The 20653-nt window shown below is 40.0% G+C and overlaps 2 protein-coding genes across 5 annotated transcripts in view; one reads left to right on the top strand and one right to left on the bottom strand.

The window, feature by feature from the left end:
• The window catches only part of ANKS1B (ankyrin repeat and sterile alpha motif domain containing 1B), a 1158555-nt gene that overhangs the window by 281940 nt on the left and 855962 nt on the right, over window positions 1-20653 (top strand). The gene's annotated exons all lie outside the window — the stretch shown is intronic.
• GARIN6 (golgi associated RAB2 interactor family member 6) lies at window positions 9929-10582 on the bottom strand. The gene is given in 1 exon segment (XM_005228600.1): window positions 9929-10582. A coding segment is annotated over 1 exon segment (654 nt).

The raw sequence follows: 20653 nt of genomic DNA, 5'->3' as shown, positions 1-20653 counted from the left end.
TATAAAATAGCAGAACTCTAAGCTATCATAATATATGACTATATCTGGGTTCTCCACCACCTTATTAACCTTTACGTTTATTTTTTAAATTTTAACATTTTGTTTTACTAGGTTTGGGAGTATGTTTGGTAGTACCTTGGTTTTGTTTATAATTTTTAATATTTTTCTTTGGCATTTTTCTGTGTAGGCTTGTATCACTTGAATAAATATTGAGTATTACTATTTTAATAGCTATATTTACCCTAAAATATTTCCCAATCTGAAGCTTTTCTTTCTTTTTTAATATTTTATGGGCATATGTTGTGTACTTTTTTTTTACCATCAAATTGACTATGGTCTTTTTAAAAAATTCATTTCATCTAGAATTTCTTTAAAAAAATTTCAAATGTGGCTTTATATTTGTTTTTAACTTGATATCTACTTTTTCTATGACCTTACATTTGACAGTAACTCATTCCTTTCATTATACGCCATCATGCTTGGCTTGGGTTTTCTTCTGAATCTCTTATTTTAATTTTCCTATTTTTAAAAACAATGACCCACTTTGATATTTTTGCACATATATTGCAGGAGAAATATCATTGTATTAACACTGTTAGCTGACATGATTGTCTGCTTTTAAATTTATATTTTATACTCTGTCAAGTTTAAAGAGTATTCTTATTGGGTTTTTAACTGTTACTTCTTTAAATCTATAAACTTACTTGAGATGCAGTACCTTTTTAAAAAATGTATTTAATCTAACAAATCAAACAGAATTCTTTTACCAAGTTCTCTTCTAGTCTTCTTTTACTAATGTTCTCAATTTGTAATGGGTTCCCCTTTAACATATGTGCGTGTGTATGCTTAGTCACTTCAGTCATGTCTGACTCTTCATGACACTATGGACTGTAGCCCTCCAGGCTCCTCTGTCCATGGGATACTACAGGCAAGAATATTAGAGTGGGTTGCCATGCCCTCCTCCAGGGCACCTTCCTGACCCAGGGATTGACCAGCATCTCGTACATCTCCTGCATTGGCAGGAGGTTTCTTTACCACTAGCACCAAACCTGCCTGCCAGTGCAGGAGACATAAGAGATTCCTGGGTGGGGAAGATGCCCTCAAGGAAGACATGGCAACCCACTCCAATATTCTTGCCTGGAGAATCCCATAGACAGAGGAGCCTGGAGGGCTAGAGTCAATAGGGTCACAAAGATTCAGACACGACTAAAGTCACTTAGCACATATATATACATATATAATTATAACAACATTTTAAATGTGATGACGCAAACTATAAAAATACTTATTATATTTCACAATAAAATTAATGTGCAATGGTTGACACACTGGTATAGCTTAAAACTTATAAAAAACTTATAGCTTATAAGTTTTTCCTATAACTTGCAACAACTTTGAACTCAGGATTTTCTGGACATATGATTCTGTTATTGATGAAATTTTAAGGAAACTTTATTTAGAAGCCAGTTTTTTCCAGATCTGAATTATTTTGGGAGCCATTAAAATCATTAAGCCATAAGCACTGTGCATATAGGGCCTCATGAAAAGTTACATGCACAGAGTTACACTGTGCATGTAAGGGCCTCACTACCTTACAGTTTGGCACCGGAGCCTTTGCAATCAGTGGAATTAGTACAGTGAGATGGCAAGAATACACAGAAGAACTGTACAAAAAAGATCTTCACGACCCAGATAATCACAGTGGGGTGATCACTGACCTAGAGCCAGACATCCTGGAATGTGAAGTCAAGTGGGCCTTAGGAAGCATCACTACGAACAAAGCCAGTGGAGGTGACAGAATTCCAGTTGAGCTATTTCAAATCCTGAAAGATGATGCTGTTTAAGTGCTGCACTCAATATGCCAGCAAATTTGGAAAACTCAGCAGTGGCCACAGGACTGGAAAAGGTCAGTTTTTCATTCCAATCCTAAAGAAAGGCAATGCCAAAGAATGCTCAAACTACCGCACAATTGCACTCATCTCTGGCAACCCACTCCAGTACTCTTGCCTGGAAAATCCCATGGGTGGAGGAGCCTGGAAGGCTGCAGTCCATGGGGTCGTTGAGGGTCGGACACGACTGAGCAACTTCACATTCACTTTTCACTTTCATGCATTGGAGAAGGAAATGGCAACCCACTCCAGTGTTATTGCCTGGAGAATCCCAGGGATGGGGAAGCCTGGTGGGCTGCCGTCTATGGGGTCGCACAGAGTTGGACACAACTGAAGTGACTTTGCAGCAGCAGCAGCACACGCTAGTAAAGTAATGCTTAAAATTCTCCAAGCCAGGCTTCAGCAATATGTGAACTGTAAACTTCCTGATGTTCAAGCTGGTTTTAGAAAAGGCAGAGGAACCAGAGATCAAATTGCCAACATCTGCTGGATCATGGAAAAAGCAAGAGAGTTCCAGAAAAACATCTATTTCTGCTTTATTGACTATGCCAAAGCCTTTGACTATGTGGATCACAATAAACTGTGGAAACTTCTGAAAGAGATGGGAATACCAGACCACCTGACCTGCCTTTGAGAAATTTGTATGCAGGTCAGGAAGCAACAGTTAGAACTGGGCATGGAACAACAGACTGGTTCCAAATAGGAAAAGAGTTCATCAAGGCTGTATATTGTCACCCTGTTTATTTAACTTATATGCAGAGTACATCATGAGAAATGCTGGAATGGAAGAAACACAAGCTGGAATCAAGATTGCCGGGAGAAATATCAATAACCTCAGATATGCAGATGACACCAGCCTTATGGCAGAAAGTAAAGAGGAACTAAAAAGCCTCTTGATGAAGGTGAAAGTGGAGAGTGAAAAAGTTGGCTTAAAGCTCAACATTCAGTAAACGAGGATTATGGCATCCGGTCCCATCACTTCATGGGAAATAGATGGGGAAACAGTGGAAACAGTGTCAGACTTTATTTTGGGGGGGCTCCAAAATCACTACAGATGGTGACTGCAGCCATGAAATTAAAAGACACTTACTCCTTGGAAGAAAAGTTATGACCAACCTAGATAGCATAATCAAAAGCAGAGACATTACTTTGCCAACAAAGGTTCGTCTAGTCAAGGCTATGGTTTTTCCTGTGGTCAGGTATGGATGTGAGAGTTGGACTGTGAAGAAAGCTGATCACCGAAGAATTGATGCTTTTGAACTGTGGTGTTGGAGAAGACTCTTGAGAGTCCCTTGGACTGCAAGGAGATCCAACCAATCCATTCTGAAGGAGATCAGCCCTGGGATTTCTGTGAAAGGAATGATGCTAAAGCTGAAACTCCAGCACTTTGGCCACCTCATGCGAAGAGTTGACTCGTTGGAAAAGACTCTGATGCTGGGAGGGATTGGGGGCAAGAGGAGAAGGGGACGACAGAGGATGGGATGGCTGGATGGCATCAAGGACTCGATGGACATGAGTCTGAGTGAACTCCGGGAGTTGGTGATGGACAGGGAGGCCTGGCGTGCTGCGATTCATGGGGTCGCAAAGAGTCGCACACGACTGAGTGACTGATCTGATCTGATCTGATCTAGCAGATTCTTACATATTCAGATTTTCTGGATTGGAATAAATATAATTTATTCTTCTTAGCTGGATCTAGCAAACAGGTATTAAATATCTTGTATTCAAAGTAGAGTGCTAAACTTCAGAAACATGAGGATTATGGAAATACAAACTTAACTGGGAGCCAGGTTACTTTTACATTCTGATTCTGGGCTTTAAAACTATATTATTTATCACTTTCAAATTCTTAGATTTTGTACTTGCAAAATTAGAACATTGCTTGGTCTTTTGGATCTTAATTTCCAAAATCGTTTAGTTTCTGCTGCTGCTGCTGCTAAGTCGCTTCAGTCATGTCCGACTCTGTGCGATCCCATAGTCGACAGCCCACCAGGCTCGCCTGTACCTGGGATTCTCCAGGCAAGAACGCTGGAGTGGGTTGCCATTTCCTTCTCCAATGCAGGAAAGTGAAAAGTGAAAGGGAAGTCGCTCAGTCATGTCCAAGTCTTAGCGACCCCATGGACTGCAGCCCACCAGGCTCCTCTGTCCATGGGATTTTCCAGGCAAGAGTTCTGGAGTGGGGTGCCATTGCCTTCTCCGATTTAATTTCTAGTTTTTGTCTATATTTTGAATTGATCCTATATTCAAGTTTCATCTATTTTTTCTGGTTTTTAGAAGGTATTTTCTTCTCTTATTGTGACTAGATTGTTGGAGTTTTTATAAGAGGCAATTCCTTTCAAATTTATGAGAATTGATAATTCTGAATAACAGGATTAAAATGAAAATATATATAATATATTGGGCACTTTAGTATAATTTCAAAGCAGTTAAATAAAATTTAAGCTGGGCAAAGAATTAGAAAAGAAATCAAGAATGAAGGGACTGGGAATACGAAGCCCTTTCTGGAAAGTATAATTAAACTCAAATTTGTTTTTCAACATTCTTGGCAATAACAATCACTACTATTTTGAAAATAGAAGTGAGAAGGGAGGAAGTAGAATTCAGAAGTGAGCAAGAACAAAGGTGGGGTTGGGGAAAGATCCTCTAGAGCAGATAATCAAACTGTTAGATAAGGCCGAAGAATGAACATGGGAGTTACACTTTATAGCTCTCCCATTTGTGTTGTTGCAATAGTACTTGGGAACCGTCTGAACAGGAGACAATTCAATAAAGGTGCTAGGAATAAAGTATAAAACTGTACCTTGTGTTTGCTCAAATGGCAAACCCAAATCTGAAATATTTGATTGACTGATATGCTCACAAAAAGCTACAGTGAGATCAGGTATTGTCTGGCCATAGGAAACTGAAGTCATAAAAGAAAGTGTGGGGGAAGGGAAACTTTTGAATGAAGATGAAAGAAGAAGAGAGAGGAATTTTGTTACTTGAGTTCGGTGAATGCAGTGAATACATCTGAACAAATAAAGAGCAGTGCTGTTTCATAAGAACTGTAATCGCATATACCTTGGGCTTTTTGTGCTGTAGGCATCTTGCTAAGCTTTGTTGCTTTTGCAGATGTTGGAATGACTTATGTGCATCTTGTTTTTTCTCTAACGAATTTATCTTCTTTCAAGACTCACCTAAAGACACATCTGCTTTTTTGTCTAAACCTTCTCATCTGGAGTTAGTTGGTCTCACCCCAGTTCCCTGGCTTCCATGGCATTTCATTTCTGCCTCTGCCTGTTATTTACATCCTTGTCTCTTTCTCTTGGGCTTCCCAGGTGACTCAGTGGATAAAGAGTCTGCCTCTGCAGGAAACACAGGCGATGTGGGTTCTATTCCTGGGTTTGGAAGATTCCCTGAAGTAGGACATGGCAACCCACTCCAGGATTCTTGCCTGGGAAATCCCATGGAGAGAGGAGCCTGGCAGGCTATAGTCCAGAGGGTCGCAAAGAGTTGGACGCGACTGAACACACACACACACACACTGTTTACACAATGCCTACAGTGATGTCAGATATTTTACATGTAGCTATCTAAAGAAATTCACCCATTCCAGTCCATTTTACTTTGCTGATTCCTAGAATGTTGACATTTACTCTTGCCATCTCCTGTTTGACCACTTCCAATTTGCCTTGATTCATGGACCTGACATTCCAGGTTCCTATGCAATATTGCTCTTTACAGCATCGGACCTTGCTTCTATCATCAGTCACATCCACAGCTGTGTATGGTTGTTGCTTTGGCTCCATCCCTTCATTCTTTCTGGAGTTATGTCTCCACTGATCTCCAGTAGCATATTGGGCCCCTACTGACCTGGGGAGTTCTTCTTTCAGTATCCATCATTTTGCCTTTTCATACTGTTCATGGGGTTCTCAAGGCAAGAATACTGAAGTGGTTTGCCATTCCCTTCTCCAGTGGACCACATTCTCTCAGACCTCTCCTCCATGACCCGCCCATCTTCGGTGGCCCCACAGGCATGGTTTAGTTTCACTGAGTTAGACAAGGCTGTGGTCTTAGTGTGATTAGATTGACTAGTTTTCTGTGATTATGGTTTCAGTGTGTCTGTCCTCTGATGCCCTCTTGCAACACCTACCGTCTTACTTGGGTTTCTCTTACCTTGTACATGGGGTATCTCTTCACGGCTGCTCCAGCAAAGTGCAGCTGCTTCTCCTTACCTTGGATGAGGGGTATCTCCTCACCGCCACCCCTCCTGACCTTGAATGTGGAATAGCTCCTCTAGGCCCTCCGGCACCCGCACAGCCACCGCTCCTTGGAGGTGGGGTTGCTCCTCCCAGCCGCCGCCCCTGGCCTCTCACGTGGGGTAGCTCCTCTCTGCTGCGCTCTGTGAGCCGTCGCAGCCACCACCCTCATCTCACACGCTAGTAAAGTAATGCTCAAAATTCTCCAAGCCAGGCTTCAGCAATACGTGAACCATGGACTTCCAGATGTTCAAGCTGGTTTTAGAAAAGGCAGAGGAACCAGAGATCAAATTGTCGACATCCGCTGGATCATGGAAAAAGCAAGAGAGTTCCAGAAAAACATCTATTTCTGCTTTATTGACTATGCCAAAGCCTTTGACTCTGTGGATCACAATAAACTGTGGACAATTCTGAAAGAGATGGGAATACCAGACCACCTGACCTGCCTCTTGAGAAACCTGTATGCAGGTCAGGAAGCAACAGTTAGAACTGGACATGGAACAACAGACTGGTTCCAAATAGGAAAAGGAGTACGTCAAGGCTGTATATTGTCACCCTGTTTATTTAACTTACGTGCAGAGTACATCATGAGAAACGCTGGGCTGGAAGAAGCACAAGCTGGAATCAAGATTGCTGGGAGAAATATCAATAATCTTAGATAAGCCTTTCCTGGTTGCTCAGACGGTAAAGCATCTGCCTACAATGCGGGAGCCCCGGATTCGATCCCTGGGTTGGGAAGATCCCCTGGAGAAGGAAATGGCAATCCACTCCAGTACTATTGCCTGGAAAATCCCATGGACAGAGGAGCCTGGTAGGCTACAGTCCATGGGGCCACAAAGAGTTGGACACGACTGAGCAACTTCACACTTTCAGATACGCAGATGACACCACCTGTATGGCAAAAAGTGAAAAGGAACTAAAAAGCCTCTTGATGAAAGTGAAAGTGGAGAGTGAAAAAGTTGGCTTAAAGCTCAACATTCAGAAAACGAAGATCATGGCATCTGGTCCCATCACTTCATGGGAAATAAATGGGGAAACAGTGGAAACAGTGTCAGACTTTATTTTTTGGGGCTCCAAAATCACTGCAGATGGTGACTACAGCCATGAAATTAAAAGACACTTACTCCTTGGAAGGAAAGTTATGACCAACCTAGATAGCATATTGAAAAGCAGAGACATTACTTTGCCAACAAAGGTCCGTCTAGTCAAGGCTATGGTTTTTCCAGTGGTCATGTATGGATGTGAGAGTTGGACTTTGAAGAAGGCTGAGCGCTGAAGAATTGATGCTTTTGAACTGTGGTATTGGAGAAGACTTTTGAGAGTCCCTTGGACTGCAAGGAGATCCAACCAGTCCATTCTGAAGGAGATCGATCAACTTTGGGATTTCTTTGGAAGGAATGATGCTAAAGCTGAAACTCCAGTACTTTGGCCACCTCATGTGAAGAGTTGACTTATTGGAAAAGACTCTGATGCTGGGAGGGATTGGGGGCAGGAGGAGAAGGGGACAACAGAGGATGAGATGGCTGGATGGCATCACTGACTCGATGTATATGAGTTTGAGTGAACTCCGGGAGTTGGTGATGGACAGGGAGGCCTGGCATGCTGCGATTCATGGGGTCGCAAAGAGTTAGACGACTGAGCGATTGAACTGAACTGATCTAAAGAAAGAAACAGGTAACCTACTGAAGGTCATAGCTGGGTGTTATGTGGCTTTGTAGGCCTCATTTTATGTTGTTCTGTCTCCTATCAGTTGCTTCTGTCCTTTGTTATTTATTTTGTAAGTTTTAGAAGTTTCTTTGGCTAATAAATGTAGATCATAGATAGATCAAAATTTTTGAGAGTAATCTTTAGCATTTTATTCTGTCACTTGTTCATTTAATCACAAATATCAAGTGAAGGGAAGGCTACAGATAGTTCAGAGCCTGATTATAAATTCCTATTTAGTTTTACTATTACGCTTTCTTGTTAGTAGAGCATATGTTATTAGAGCAGAGAACATGTGTTGAGTTGTATTGTGGTAGATGATTTATTGCTTTCCTCCACAGTCTCAGATGAGCCACCTCTGCACCATGTGCAGCTTTGAGGGCTTTGAGGCTCTTGCCTAAAGAGTCAATCCTGATGGGTGGAGACCCTCTGTTCACCACCCTGCTTACTCATGTAGCCTTCACTCTGTAAGGTTGAGATGAGGAGTCTGGATACTAAACCTTTAACTGTTTTTGGAACAGGCTTATCAGTAGTCTCCACTCCTGCAATTCCCATACTCATGCTGCCCCATGGGGAGAGGCCAACAGCTCTTACTGATGGGCTGGAAGTACCTTCTGAGAACACAAGGACTTGCAGTCCTTGCTAACAACAATCATAAGACATGTTGAAATTAACCATAATGACCATGCTGCCTGGGCTTCCTCCTGGATCTCTGAAGGTTGCTCCTGATGGGCTGTTGTTTCTCTTCTGAGTTTGCAGACATGGTTACAGTCACATCCACAGCATTAGTGGTGGTGCCTATTGTTACAATTGCTCCTATCAAGCTTTGTAGGCTTTGTAATTGCAGAAGTATGTGAACTGTTGAAGGCAGTGTATGTGGGAGGCATGTTAAATTCATTCCTCCCCAGCATAATCATACTGCTGCTGCTGCTAAGTCGCTTCAGTTGTGTCTGACTCAGTGCGACCCCATAGACGGCAGCCCGCCAGGCTCCCCCGTCCCTGGGATTCTCCAGCCAAGAACACTGGAGTGGGTTGCCGTTTCCTTCTCCAATGCATGAAAGTGAAAAGTGAAAGTGAAGTCGCTCAGTCGTGTCCGACTGGTTGCGACCCCATGGACTGCAGCCTACCAGGCTCCTCCATCCATGGGATTTTCCAGGCAAGAGTACTGGAGTGAGTTGCCATTGCCTTCTCCATAATCATACTAAGTGGCTCTAAACTCATCACGGTTTATGTAAAGGCTCTGAATGCTCACTCGATCTTGATTTCTTCCATAGAAAAAGGTAGCATTTGCCTAGGAGAAGACAAGTAAAGAAAGTGATACCAGTAAAACTGCTTCCTTCTCTTTCTGTAGCTAAACAACAAGAGCTTATAGTAAGAATTTTGAGCTTTCAACTCTACTCTGCCATTTGATGCAAGAAGTTCTCCTACAGTATCTCTACAATGACCACTCCAGTTTTGCTGGGACAGTTTGTGTCAGTGAGAATACTTATTAAAATACACTTTTGTTAGTATTTATCCTGGTCAGGCGATATGTACTTTAATAATTTGATGTATATGTGTGTGTGCTCAATCGGGTCCAACTCTTTGTTACCCCATGGACTGTAGCCCACCAGGCTCCTCTGCCCATGGAATTTTCCAGGCAAGAATATTGACGGGGGATGGAGGGTTATCATTTCCTATTCCAGGAGATCTTCCCAACCCAGGGATTGAACCTGCATCTCTTGCATCTGCTGTATTGACAGGTTGATTCTTTACCGCCGTACCACCAGGGAAGCCCAGTATTTTGATAGGTACTAACAAATTATGCACATCTCACTGTCACTGATTTATACAAAAATAAGTACATGGCAGTCTTGGGGAGACATACATTCTGCAAAATGTCCGCCTACCTGGGTTGGAGTATATGTTCAAGAATAGATTGGGTGGTCAGGCTGCTGCAGATGGCAATATGATATTGGATATGAAATTAATGGTTGCTGACAGCTAACAAATCTCTGCAATACAGCCTTGGGGAACTCTTTGGAGAAATACTAGGAACCTCTTTAGTGTGCCATGGCCTCCAAATGAGGCTCATTTGGCCTTGAGTCCTTCTAAAAATTAGAGTATTCCCAGATGAGCCTCTGTACCAAAGCCTCTGCAGGACTTCAAGCTGTTCTCCCTAAGCACCCTGGCCCCATCTTTTGGAGACTTACCACTAGGCACTTCTTCTCTTTTCTTAAGTCCAGTTATGTCCAGAATGTTCCTAGCTCGGGTGGCCTGAGTTCTGCTGTGAGCATTTGCTGATAGTCTCAGGAAATAAATGAGGTTTTTCCACTGAATAAAAAGATCCCCTCTATCTGGAGGGGGACACAGCTGAAGGTAAAAAGAGCGGCCACTGGCAAGCTTCAAGTGGAGCTGTTGTTTTTTACTGTTATGAATGGATATCTCTACAATCTTCAAGGGAAGCAGCCTGGTTAGCTCTAAGATCTGTGTAGGCTTTTTACCTCTCTCCCGGGCAGCAGAGCTGTGCCTGTTAGAGTCATCACAGATAGCAGCTGGTTGGGCCAGCAGCATGACATCAGGCAGTGTGAGGTGGGGGCTGGTACGAAAGATGCCCACAGTCACCATTTGGGCCCGGTTGTGCACATCAAGCACTTCTCCTTTCCTGCTGACCTGTATAAAGTTACTCTCAAACACTGGCGCATATTGGAATATAGGGTACTCCCCCTTGTACAGTTATCACTGCAGTTTCCCCATGGAGGTGTTAAACATACTCGGCAAGACTGCTTTTGGCTGAGTAGTATGCTAATGTATATTGGCTGTTCTTGACTTTTATCAGGATAGCTCCTAGAACCTTCTCCAAGCCTTCCTTACCACACCTTGTAGAGCGTCCTGTTTCCCTGGTCTCTCCAGCAGTTGGGCTAACAGTGGTCTCCTGCAAATTTTGCCTCTGAGTGACTGAGGGCAAGTTGTGGGAGCTGATTACCGACTACTCAGTGCTAGAGACAGTTTCTTCTGGACCTGACTGTGCCCTGCCTAGAGCATGGAGATGTCAGGGCATGCAGAAGCCAGGCTTCCAGTAGATGTCAGGGTATGCAAATATAAAGGTGTGCAGTTATCAGGGTCCCAGTATGTCAGGGTGCACAGATGTTAAGGTGCACAGATATTGGTATTCAATCATAATCCCATTGCATCTCTCCTCCATAAACTGTACCCTTCAACTAAGCCTAAACTACCTTGAGGAACCCCTCTTATCCTCTCCTGTCCATTGTGACCTGGGCTCATCACACAGACTTTTGTCTATGTCCTGCAACAGTCCCGCCCTCAGAGCAGGGTAACTGTCCTCTCTACTTCACCCATCCTCTTCACCAGGCCACACTGCCACAGCTCAGAAGACCACTCCCTCCTCCCTGGGCCCATCTGAGGATCTTAATACTTACTGACAAATTGCTTTCAAAAAGGGTTGGGCAAACTTTCTGTTAGGTATGAGTTTAAAATATGCATACTCTCTTAACCAGCACTTCTAACTGCTGACAATTAGAATTGTAGGCAATTTACCTTAAAGACAGTTGGACAAGTTGGTAAACAAGCTGGATGTATAGAATGTTTATCAAGGTTTATTGTAGCAAAAACAATCATAAACAAGATTAATATCTTATAATAAGGATTTGGTTAAATAGATTATGGAGCATTCTGTGAAAGAATACTCTGAAGTCATAAGAATGATTATGTAGTTCCGTATTTATTGAAATGAAAAGATATACCTGATAATATTCTTTTAAGAAAAAGAGAAAAGCAAACATTTCAGACTAGGTTTATACCTGTGATCCAATTTATGTAAAATCATCCATATGTGTGTTTGGGTATAAAATTACAATATATTCAACGAAATGTTTAAAGTGCTTGTCCCTGGATGGTGTAATTTTTATTTTCTTTATATTTCCTGTTTTCTCTTAGGATACTTATTTACTTCTATTAATGGGATGAATTAAGCTATTTTTATTAACAATATTTTTATAGCCATCAAAAATTTTATGTTTTGACCTACCCTCAAGTTGCTGAGATTTTCCCTAGACATCTGTACCCTAACTGTACAGTGGAAAGAGCCTTGAACATCATATGTATGCTCTAGTCTTTACTATCAAATTGGCTTATTAAAGAAGTAGTCAGAAATTTGGCTATTATAAATATTATAAATTCAGTAAGATTAAAATATACTTATTGGAATGACAATTTACATAACACACACATACATACGTAAAGCCATCTTTTTTGAGTTTTTTGTCTGTTCTGTAAGTAAAAATGAACACTTTCTTCCCTTCATATCGAAGTATCTGGTTATTTCTGGAAATATGAATACTTTATTCTTTATTTATTGAGAGGCTTAGTCACACATCAATAGCAGTTCTTACTGGCCCATCCAAAATCTTTATATTTTAATTTCCATTTCACGTTTACATTGTCTATAATTAAGAAAAAGAATAAGCCTAACATATATTTAGTAATCAAACTAACCTTTCAAATCTATCCAAGAGATTCTGGTATTTGTTGAAAGGAATAGGTAGCACTGGAAACAGTATAATTTAATTTAGGTGCTTTTTTTAATATAAATTTATTATTTTAATTGGAGGCTAATTAGTTTACAATATTGTATCAGTTTTGCCATACATTGACATGAATTCGCCATGGGTATACTCATGTTCCCCATCCTGAACCCCCCTCCCACCTCCCTCCAATTACTGTCCCTCTGGGTCATCTCAGTGCACCAGCCCTGAGCATCCTGTCTCATGCATCGAACCTGGACTGGTGATTCATTTCACATATGATAATATACATGTTTATTTGCCATTCTCCCAAATCATCCCACCCTCGCCCTCTCCCACAGAGTCCAAAAGACTGTTCTATACATCTGTGTCTGTTTTACTGTCTCACATACAGGGTTATCATTACCATCTTTCTAAATTCCATATATATATATATATATGCATTAGTATACTGTACTGGTGTTTTTCTTTCTGGCTTCCTTCACTCTGTATAATAGGCTCTAGTTTCATCCACCTCATTAGAACTGATTCAAATGTATTCTTTTTAATGTCCGAGTAATACTCCATTGTGTATATGTACCACAGCTTTCTTATCCATTCATCTGCTGATGGACATCTAGGTTGCTTCCATGTCCTGGCTATTGTTCACATTGGGGTGCACGTGTCTCTTTCAATTCTGGTTTCCTTGGTGTGTATGCCCAACAGTGGGATTGCTGGCTCGTATAGCAGTTCTATTTCCAGTTTTTTAAGGACTCTCCACACTGTTCTCCATAGTGGCTGTACTAGTTTGCATTCCCACCAACAGTGTAAGAAGGGTTCCCTTTTCTCCACACCCTCTCCAGCATTTATTGCTTGTAGACTTTTGGATCGCAGCCATTCTGACTGGCGTGAAATGGTACCTCACTGTGGTTTTGATTTGCATTTCTCTGATAATGAGTGATGTTGAGCATCTTTTCATGTGTTTGTTAGCCATCTGTATGTCTTCGTTGGAGAAATGTCTATTTAGTTCTTTGGCCCAGTTTTTGATTGGGTCATTTATTTTTCTGGAATTGAGCTGCAGGAGCTGCTTGTATATTTTTGAGATTAGTTGTTTGTCAGTTGCTTCATTTGCTATTATTTTCTCCCATTCTGAAGGCTGTATTTTCACCTTGCTTTTACTTTCCTTTGTTGTGCAAAAGCTTTTAAGTTTAATTAGGTCCCATTTGTTTATTTTTGCTTTTATTTCCAATATTCTGGGATGTGGGTCATAGAGGATCCTGCTGTGATGTATGTCAGAGAGTGTTTTGCCTATGTTCTCCTCTAGGAGTTTTATAGTTTCTGGTCTTACGTTTAGATCTTTAATCCATTTTGAGTTTATTTTTGTGTATGGTGTTAGAGAGTGTTCTAGTTTCATTCTTTTACAAGTGGTTGACCAGTTTTCCCAGCACCACTTGTTAACAAGATTGTCTTTAATCCATTGTATATTCTTGCCTCCTTTGTCAAAGATAAGGTGTCCATATGTGTGTGGATTTATCTCTGGGCTTTCTATTTTGTTCCATTGATCTATATTTCTGTCTTTGTGCCAGTACCATACTGTCTTGATTACTGTGGCTTTGTAGTAGAGCCTGAAGTCAAGCAGGTTGATTCCTCCAGTTCCATTCTTCTTTCTCAAGATTGCTTTGGCTTTTAAAAAATAAAATGAAGATACACTGATTTTCTTAAAAGCATTTTCATGCCATGCACATATGTTACAAGATGCTTATCTTAGGCTTCCATTAGACCACTGAGCTAATTACCTTGTCTCCAGGGAAACCAGAAGCAATATTACTTAGAGTCTAAAGACTCACAATTTTTTCCTAACCAGTCATTAGAACAGCAACAGTAGAACCTCTCTTATGTGGCCTGATAACTATCATGTGTAGCATTCTGGCAAATATGTCTATTTTCATTGAGTCTGATGAATTTTATCTGGAATTCCTCTAGATATTTAGAAAACTGTCTTAGTATTTGCTTCAATAGTTAAGAAGCTGAGATGGCTAAATAAGAAATCAACCTGAACCTGAGATTAATAAATTCTTGGAAGACTGACCTATGCAAACATTTGTGTGATTAATGTTAGAGAATGTTTTGCCTATGTTCTTTTCTAGGAGTTTTATTGTGTCATGTCTTATATTTCACTCTTTAAGCCATTTTGAGTTTATTTTTTATTTTGTCCCATGAAAGGAGGCATTTAATCTTTTTTTTTCTTTTTTTTAAATTTTTTTAAATTAATTTTATTTTATTTTTAAACTTTACATAATTGTATTACTTTTGCCAAATATCAAAATGAATCCACCACAGGTATACATGTGTTCCCCATCCTGAACCCTCCTCCCTCCTCCCTCCCCATACCATCCCTCTGGGTCGTCCCAGTGCACCAGCCCCAAGCATCCAGTATCGTGCATTGAACCTGGACTGGCTGTGGGAGAGGGAGAGGGTGGGAAGATTTGGGAGAATGGCATTGAAACATGTAAAATATCATGTATGAAAATCTTTATTTTTTAACATGGACATTCTGTACTTCTGGTCAATGCACCTTTTTTTTTTTTCTTTAATGATTAAAGCAATGTGCGTTTGGCCACAAACAGGCTGTTTTAGTTAGCATAGAATTCAAGTTAAATCATGTACAGGCTAGAATCACTTCCCCGTGCCTCAATATGTAGAAGTTTCTTCTATTGATAAATCATAAACAATTTGAATTTCAATTTTTAAGTATGCAATAAAGCCTTAAAATAACATTAGGAATGCAAATGTCATTGTAGACCTCTTTCTTTTTTTATATAGAAATTTAGTTGATTTACAATATTACATTAGTGTCGTATGTATAGCATAGTGGTTCAATGTTTTTATAGATTATATTGAGTTTATTTTTGTACATGATATGAGTGTGTTCTAATTTTATTAATTTACACGTGGCTGTCCAACTTTCCCAGCACCACTTGTTGAAGAGATGGTCTTTGAAGAGACGGTCTTTTTCCCATTTTTATATTCTTGCCTCCTTTGTAGAAGATTAATTGACCATAGGTGTTTGGATTTATTTCTGGGCTCTCTTTTCAGTTCCATTGGTCCATATGCCTGTTTTTATACCAAAAGATACATATACTCTTATGTTCTAGCAGCACTCACTATTCAGAATAGGCAAAACATGGAAACAACCTAAATATCCATCGACAGATGAATGGACAAAGATGTCATATACATATACAATGGAATACTACTCAAACATTAAGAAGAACAAATAATGCTCTTTGCAGCAACATGGATGCAGTTAGAGATTATTGTACTAGGTGAAGTAAGTCACACAGTGTGCCTGTGTCAGGTAAGTGTGATATCACTTATATGTTGAATCCAAAATATGACACAGATGAACCCATCTACAAAACAGAAACAGACTCACAGACATAGAAAACAAACTTGTGGTCGCCAAGGTGGAGGGAGGAGGGAGAGGGATGGACTGGGGTGGTAAATGCAAACAATTACAGTTTGCATCAGTCAGTCAGTCAGTTCAGTCGCTCAGTCTTGTCCGACTCTTTGCAACCCCATGAATCACAGCACGCCAGGCTCCCTGTCCATTACCATCTCCCGGAGTTCACTCAAACTCACGTCCACTGAGTCAGTAATGCCATCCAGCCATCTTATCCTCTGTCATCCCCTTTTCCTCCTGCCCCCAATCCCACCCAGCATCAGAGTCTTTTCCAATGAGTCAACTCTTTGCATGAGGTGGCCAAAGTACTGGAGTTTCAGCTTTAGCATCATTCCTTCCAAAGAAATCCCAGGGCTGATCTCCTTCAGAATGGACTGGTTGGATCTCCTTGCAGTCCAAGGGACTCTCAAGAGTCTCCTCCAACACCACAGTTCAAAAGCATCAATTCTTTGGCGCTCAGCCTTCTTCACAGTCCAACTCTCACATCCATACATGACCACAGGAAAAACCATAGCCTTGACTAGACAGACCTTTGTTGGCAAAGTAATGTCTCTGCTTTTGAATATGCTATCTAGGTTGGTCATAACTTTCCTTCCAAGGAGTAAGTGTCTTTTAATTACACGGCTGCAATCACCATCTACAGTGATTTTGGAGCCCCCCAAAATAAAACAGCCACTGTTTCCACTGTTTCCCCATCTATTTCCCATGAAATGATGGGACCAGATGCCATGATCTTCGTTTACTGAATGTTGAGCTTTAAGCCAACTTTTTCACTCTCCTCTTTCACTTTCATCAAGAGGCTTTTGAGTTCCTCTTCACTTTCTGCCATAAGGGTGGTGTCATCTGCATATCTGAGGTTATTGATATTTCTCCTGGTGATCTTGATTACAGCTTGTGCTTCTTCCAGTCCAGCGTTTCTCATGATACACTCTGCATATAAGTTAAATAAGCAGGGTGACACTATACACCCTTGACATACTCCTTTTCCTATTTGGAACCAATCTGTTGTTCCATGTCCAGTTCTAACTGTTGCCTCCTAACCTGCGTATGGATTTCTCAAGAGGCAGGTCAGGTGGTCTGGTATTCCCATCTCTTTCAGAAGTTTCCACAGTTTATTGTGATCCACACAGTCAAAGGCTTTGGCATAGTCAATAAAGCAGAAATAGATGTTTTTCTGGAACTCTCTTGCTTTTTCCATGATCCAGCAGATGTTGGCAATTTGATCTCTGGTTCCTCTGCCTTTTCTAAAACCAGCTTGAACATTTGGAAGTTCACAGTTCATGTATACTGAAGCCTGGCTTGGAGAATTTTGAGCATTTGTGCAGTAGTTTGAGCATTCTTTGGCATTGCCTTTCGTTGGGATTGGAATGAAAACTGACCTTTTCCAGTCCCATGGCCACTGCTGAGTTTTCCAAATTTGCTGGCATATTGAGTGCAGCACTTTCACAGCATCATCAGGAATTCCATCACCTCCACTAGCTTTGTTCGTAGTGATGCTTTCTAAGGCCCACTTGACTTCACATTCCAGGATGTCTGGCTCTAGGTAGGTGATCATACCATCGTGATTATCTGTGTCATGAAACTCTTTTTTGTACAGTTCTTCTGTGTATTCTTGCCACCTCTTAATATCTTCTTGTTTTGTTAGGTCCATACCATTTCTGCCCTTTATCGAGCCCATCTTTGAATGAAATGTTCCCTTGTTATTTCTAATTTTGTTGAAGAGATCTTTAGTCTTTCCCATTCTGTTGTTTTCCTCTCTTTCTTTGCATTGATCGCTGAGGAATGCTTTCTTATCTCTTCTTGCTATTCTTTGGAAATCTGCATTCAGATGCTTATATATTTCCTTTTCTCCTTTGCTTTTTGCTTCTCTTCTCTTCACAGCTATTTGTAAGGCCTCCCCAGACAGCCATTTTGCTTTTGCATTTCTTTTCCATGGGGATGGTCTTGATCCTTATCTCCTGTACAATTTCACGAACCTCAGTCCATAGTTCATCAGGCACTCTATCTATCAGATCTAGTCCCTTAAATCTGTAAAAGTTAGATAGTGACTATTTTAGGCTTTGATACTGTATGATCTCTGTTTCAAGTTATTAAATAACAGCCTTATTTGTGAAAATGGGCAGTGGCTGGATTTTTGCTGAAGTTTACTGACCACTGGACTATGGAATAAAAAAAATTAGAACCCTACTACTGATAGTGAAATCGATATCAATATGGATCTACTTGGAAATATTTTCAGGTGATAAAATGTTTTATCCTGTGAAGAAAAGTAAGAACTTATTAAAAGAAGGCAAAAAATGTATGCTCTATAGGTAACAAGTCTCTGAAGTGCCAGTTTCTAAACTTTCAAACTCAAAGCACAATTTCACAGAAATAATTTTAGGTGTTCAACTTAAACACATTTCTCAGCAATTGAAACCACATTACAGCTGGTATAAAACCACTCTGGACTTTTAGAAGCTAAATTCTAAATGATATGTGTACCCTCTGTGGTATGTGAGATGGGTACTTCTTCCAAGTGTTAGTGAGCAACTATTTGGTGCAAAACTATTAATTCTATCGAAGTTAAGGCCCAACTCAAATGCTTTTTCCTTCCTAAAGGTTTAGTCAGTCCTCCCCTGCCAGAAGTATTTCTCTTAATATTCAGATAACTTATTTTTTTACATCTGTGAATCTCTCCCTTTTATTATGATTATATATGTGTGTGTGTGTGTGTGTGTGTGTGTGTGTATATATATATATATATATATATATAGTAGGTCAGTTGCTCAGTCGTGTCTGAGTCTTTGCGACCCCATGGACTGCAGCATGCCAGGCTTTCCTATCCTTCCCTATCTCCTGGAGTTTGCTCAAACTCATGTCCATCGAGGTGGTGATGCCATCCAACCATCTCATCCTCTTTCACCCTCTTCTCCTCTTGTTCTCAATCTTTCCCAGCATCAAGGTCCTTTCCAGTTAATCAGCTCTTCTCATCGGGTGGCCGAAGTACTGGAGCTTCAGCTTTGGCATTAGTCCTTCTAATGAATATTCAGAGTTTATTCCCAATATCTATTGTTTTAGGTTGTTAGCTGCCTGAGGGCAGTGTCTGTGTATAACAAATGTTTATGCTTCAGCACACTCTGGTTTTGCCTTGCATACGGTAGGCACTCAGGCTATGCTAATTAAATTCTGAATTTTTCTTGGTATCTTCCTTATAGGGAGATAAGCTAGAGTGGTATAAAAAGCATTCATTTTGGTAATTTGAATTCTTATTCTCTTTTGATAACTTGCTAAAAATATATTCAACCTCTCTGAATCAACCTCGGTTTCCACATTTGTAAAATGAGGATGATTCTATACATTGTTTTGTGAGAATTAAATGAGTTGACCAGTGTCAAGTGCCTACAGAAAACCTAACACATAAAACATTAGCCTTTATTTTGTCTAATGGATGTATGCAGTTTTTGTTTTATACACTATTCGATGAATCAAATATTTTAAAAAGGATGAATTAATAACCAATTAATAAGTAAATGGGAACAATGCAGAAAAAGGCAAATGATATCTCCATTGAGTGTTCATTAGTAAAATGTTACATTGTTTTCTGTATCTGTCAACAAATATTTTATCCACTGTACTTCTTACAGTTACCTTACTAGTAAAAATAAAGCTCTATTTAATTTGAATGAACTCCTAGAAGGACTTTTATTACTTACTTTAATTCCTGGTGCAACTGAGATTTGGTCCTACTTATTAGGCTTCTACATTCTGAAAACAGACAAAATTAATAGGAATTATAAGGGAACTTGTTAAAAGAAAAATGGCGTCCACTATCTTTTTATATCCTATGGATGAGCCGTATATTTTATACTGGAAGGGAGAAACAACCATAAACAAAAAAATGAAGGTTATCCCCAGCCTTGCTCTTTTTTGTGTTTTTGGCATGTTTTTGCCTAGGTGTGATAATGCACCACAGCTCTTCAGTGAGACTCTGCAATCCAGCTCTGCTCAGGCTGGGCCATGATATTCCCTTTTCCATGTGCCTCTTCCCCCTGTTATCCTGCTCCTTACCAAACCCAGTTTTCCAAGATGGTTTTGCACTCTACCTAATTTGTGTTAGTCAGCCCCTGCAGCCTCTTGCTACAGTAGCTTAATGTACTGGAAAAGTGAGTAAAAAATTACTTCTTCTTGGGTACAAGGGTAAGGGGCTGGGATTGGTATGTATCAGGAAGGGGATACATACAACTCTATGAAGAGAACAAGTGAAAAGGGAAAGGAAATAATAGGTGGGTGATGATGAAAGGAAAATGGTAAGATAGATGGAGAAGAAAAAAAGAGCTGTAGGTTCTATTTGTAATCTACAAATGTAGAATGTAGGTTGTATTTGTAATCTTTGACCGCAAGTGGTATATTGATTTTTCAAACATATAGTGGTGATAGGAATACAAGGTGGAAGCTTGAGCAATTTGTCTCTGTCACCTGAATGTGGAGAGGAAATTATAGAATGTTATATACCTTTGATGAGTCATTTTTCATTGCAACAAGTGGACAGCTGGCTACCTAAAATACATTAAAAATATATTATTTCAGGGCTTATCATTTTATGATAATTAAGTTTGTAATTTACTCTTAAATTGTTTTGTGTATAGCAGCATATGTTGTGTTGTAACATAAAAATATTTAGAAACCAATATATATTAATATATTTCAGTTCTTTATGTAATCTTTAAATTTCCTTAGGTCAAGACATTTCAAAGACAACTATTTTTACATAACTTCTCAGATACAGTTAATAAAGCTGATTCATTTTAATGCCTTGATTTCTTCAACTATATATAATGGGATTATACATACTCAGATGGTTCTTATATGGTTAAA

The sequence above is a fragment of the Bos taurus genome, chromosome 5 (assembly GCF_002263795.3).
Source record: "Bos taurus isolate L1 Dominette 01449 registration number 42190680 breed Hereford chromosome 5, ARS-UCD2.0, whole genome shotgun sequence".
Classification (NCBI taxonomy): domain Eukaryota; kingdom Metazoa; phylum Chordata; class Mammalia; order Artiodactyla; family Bovidae; genus Bos; species Bos taurus.
This window is presented reverse-complemented; position numbering and strand designations above follow the sequence as displayed.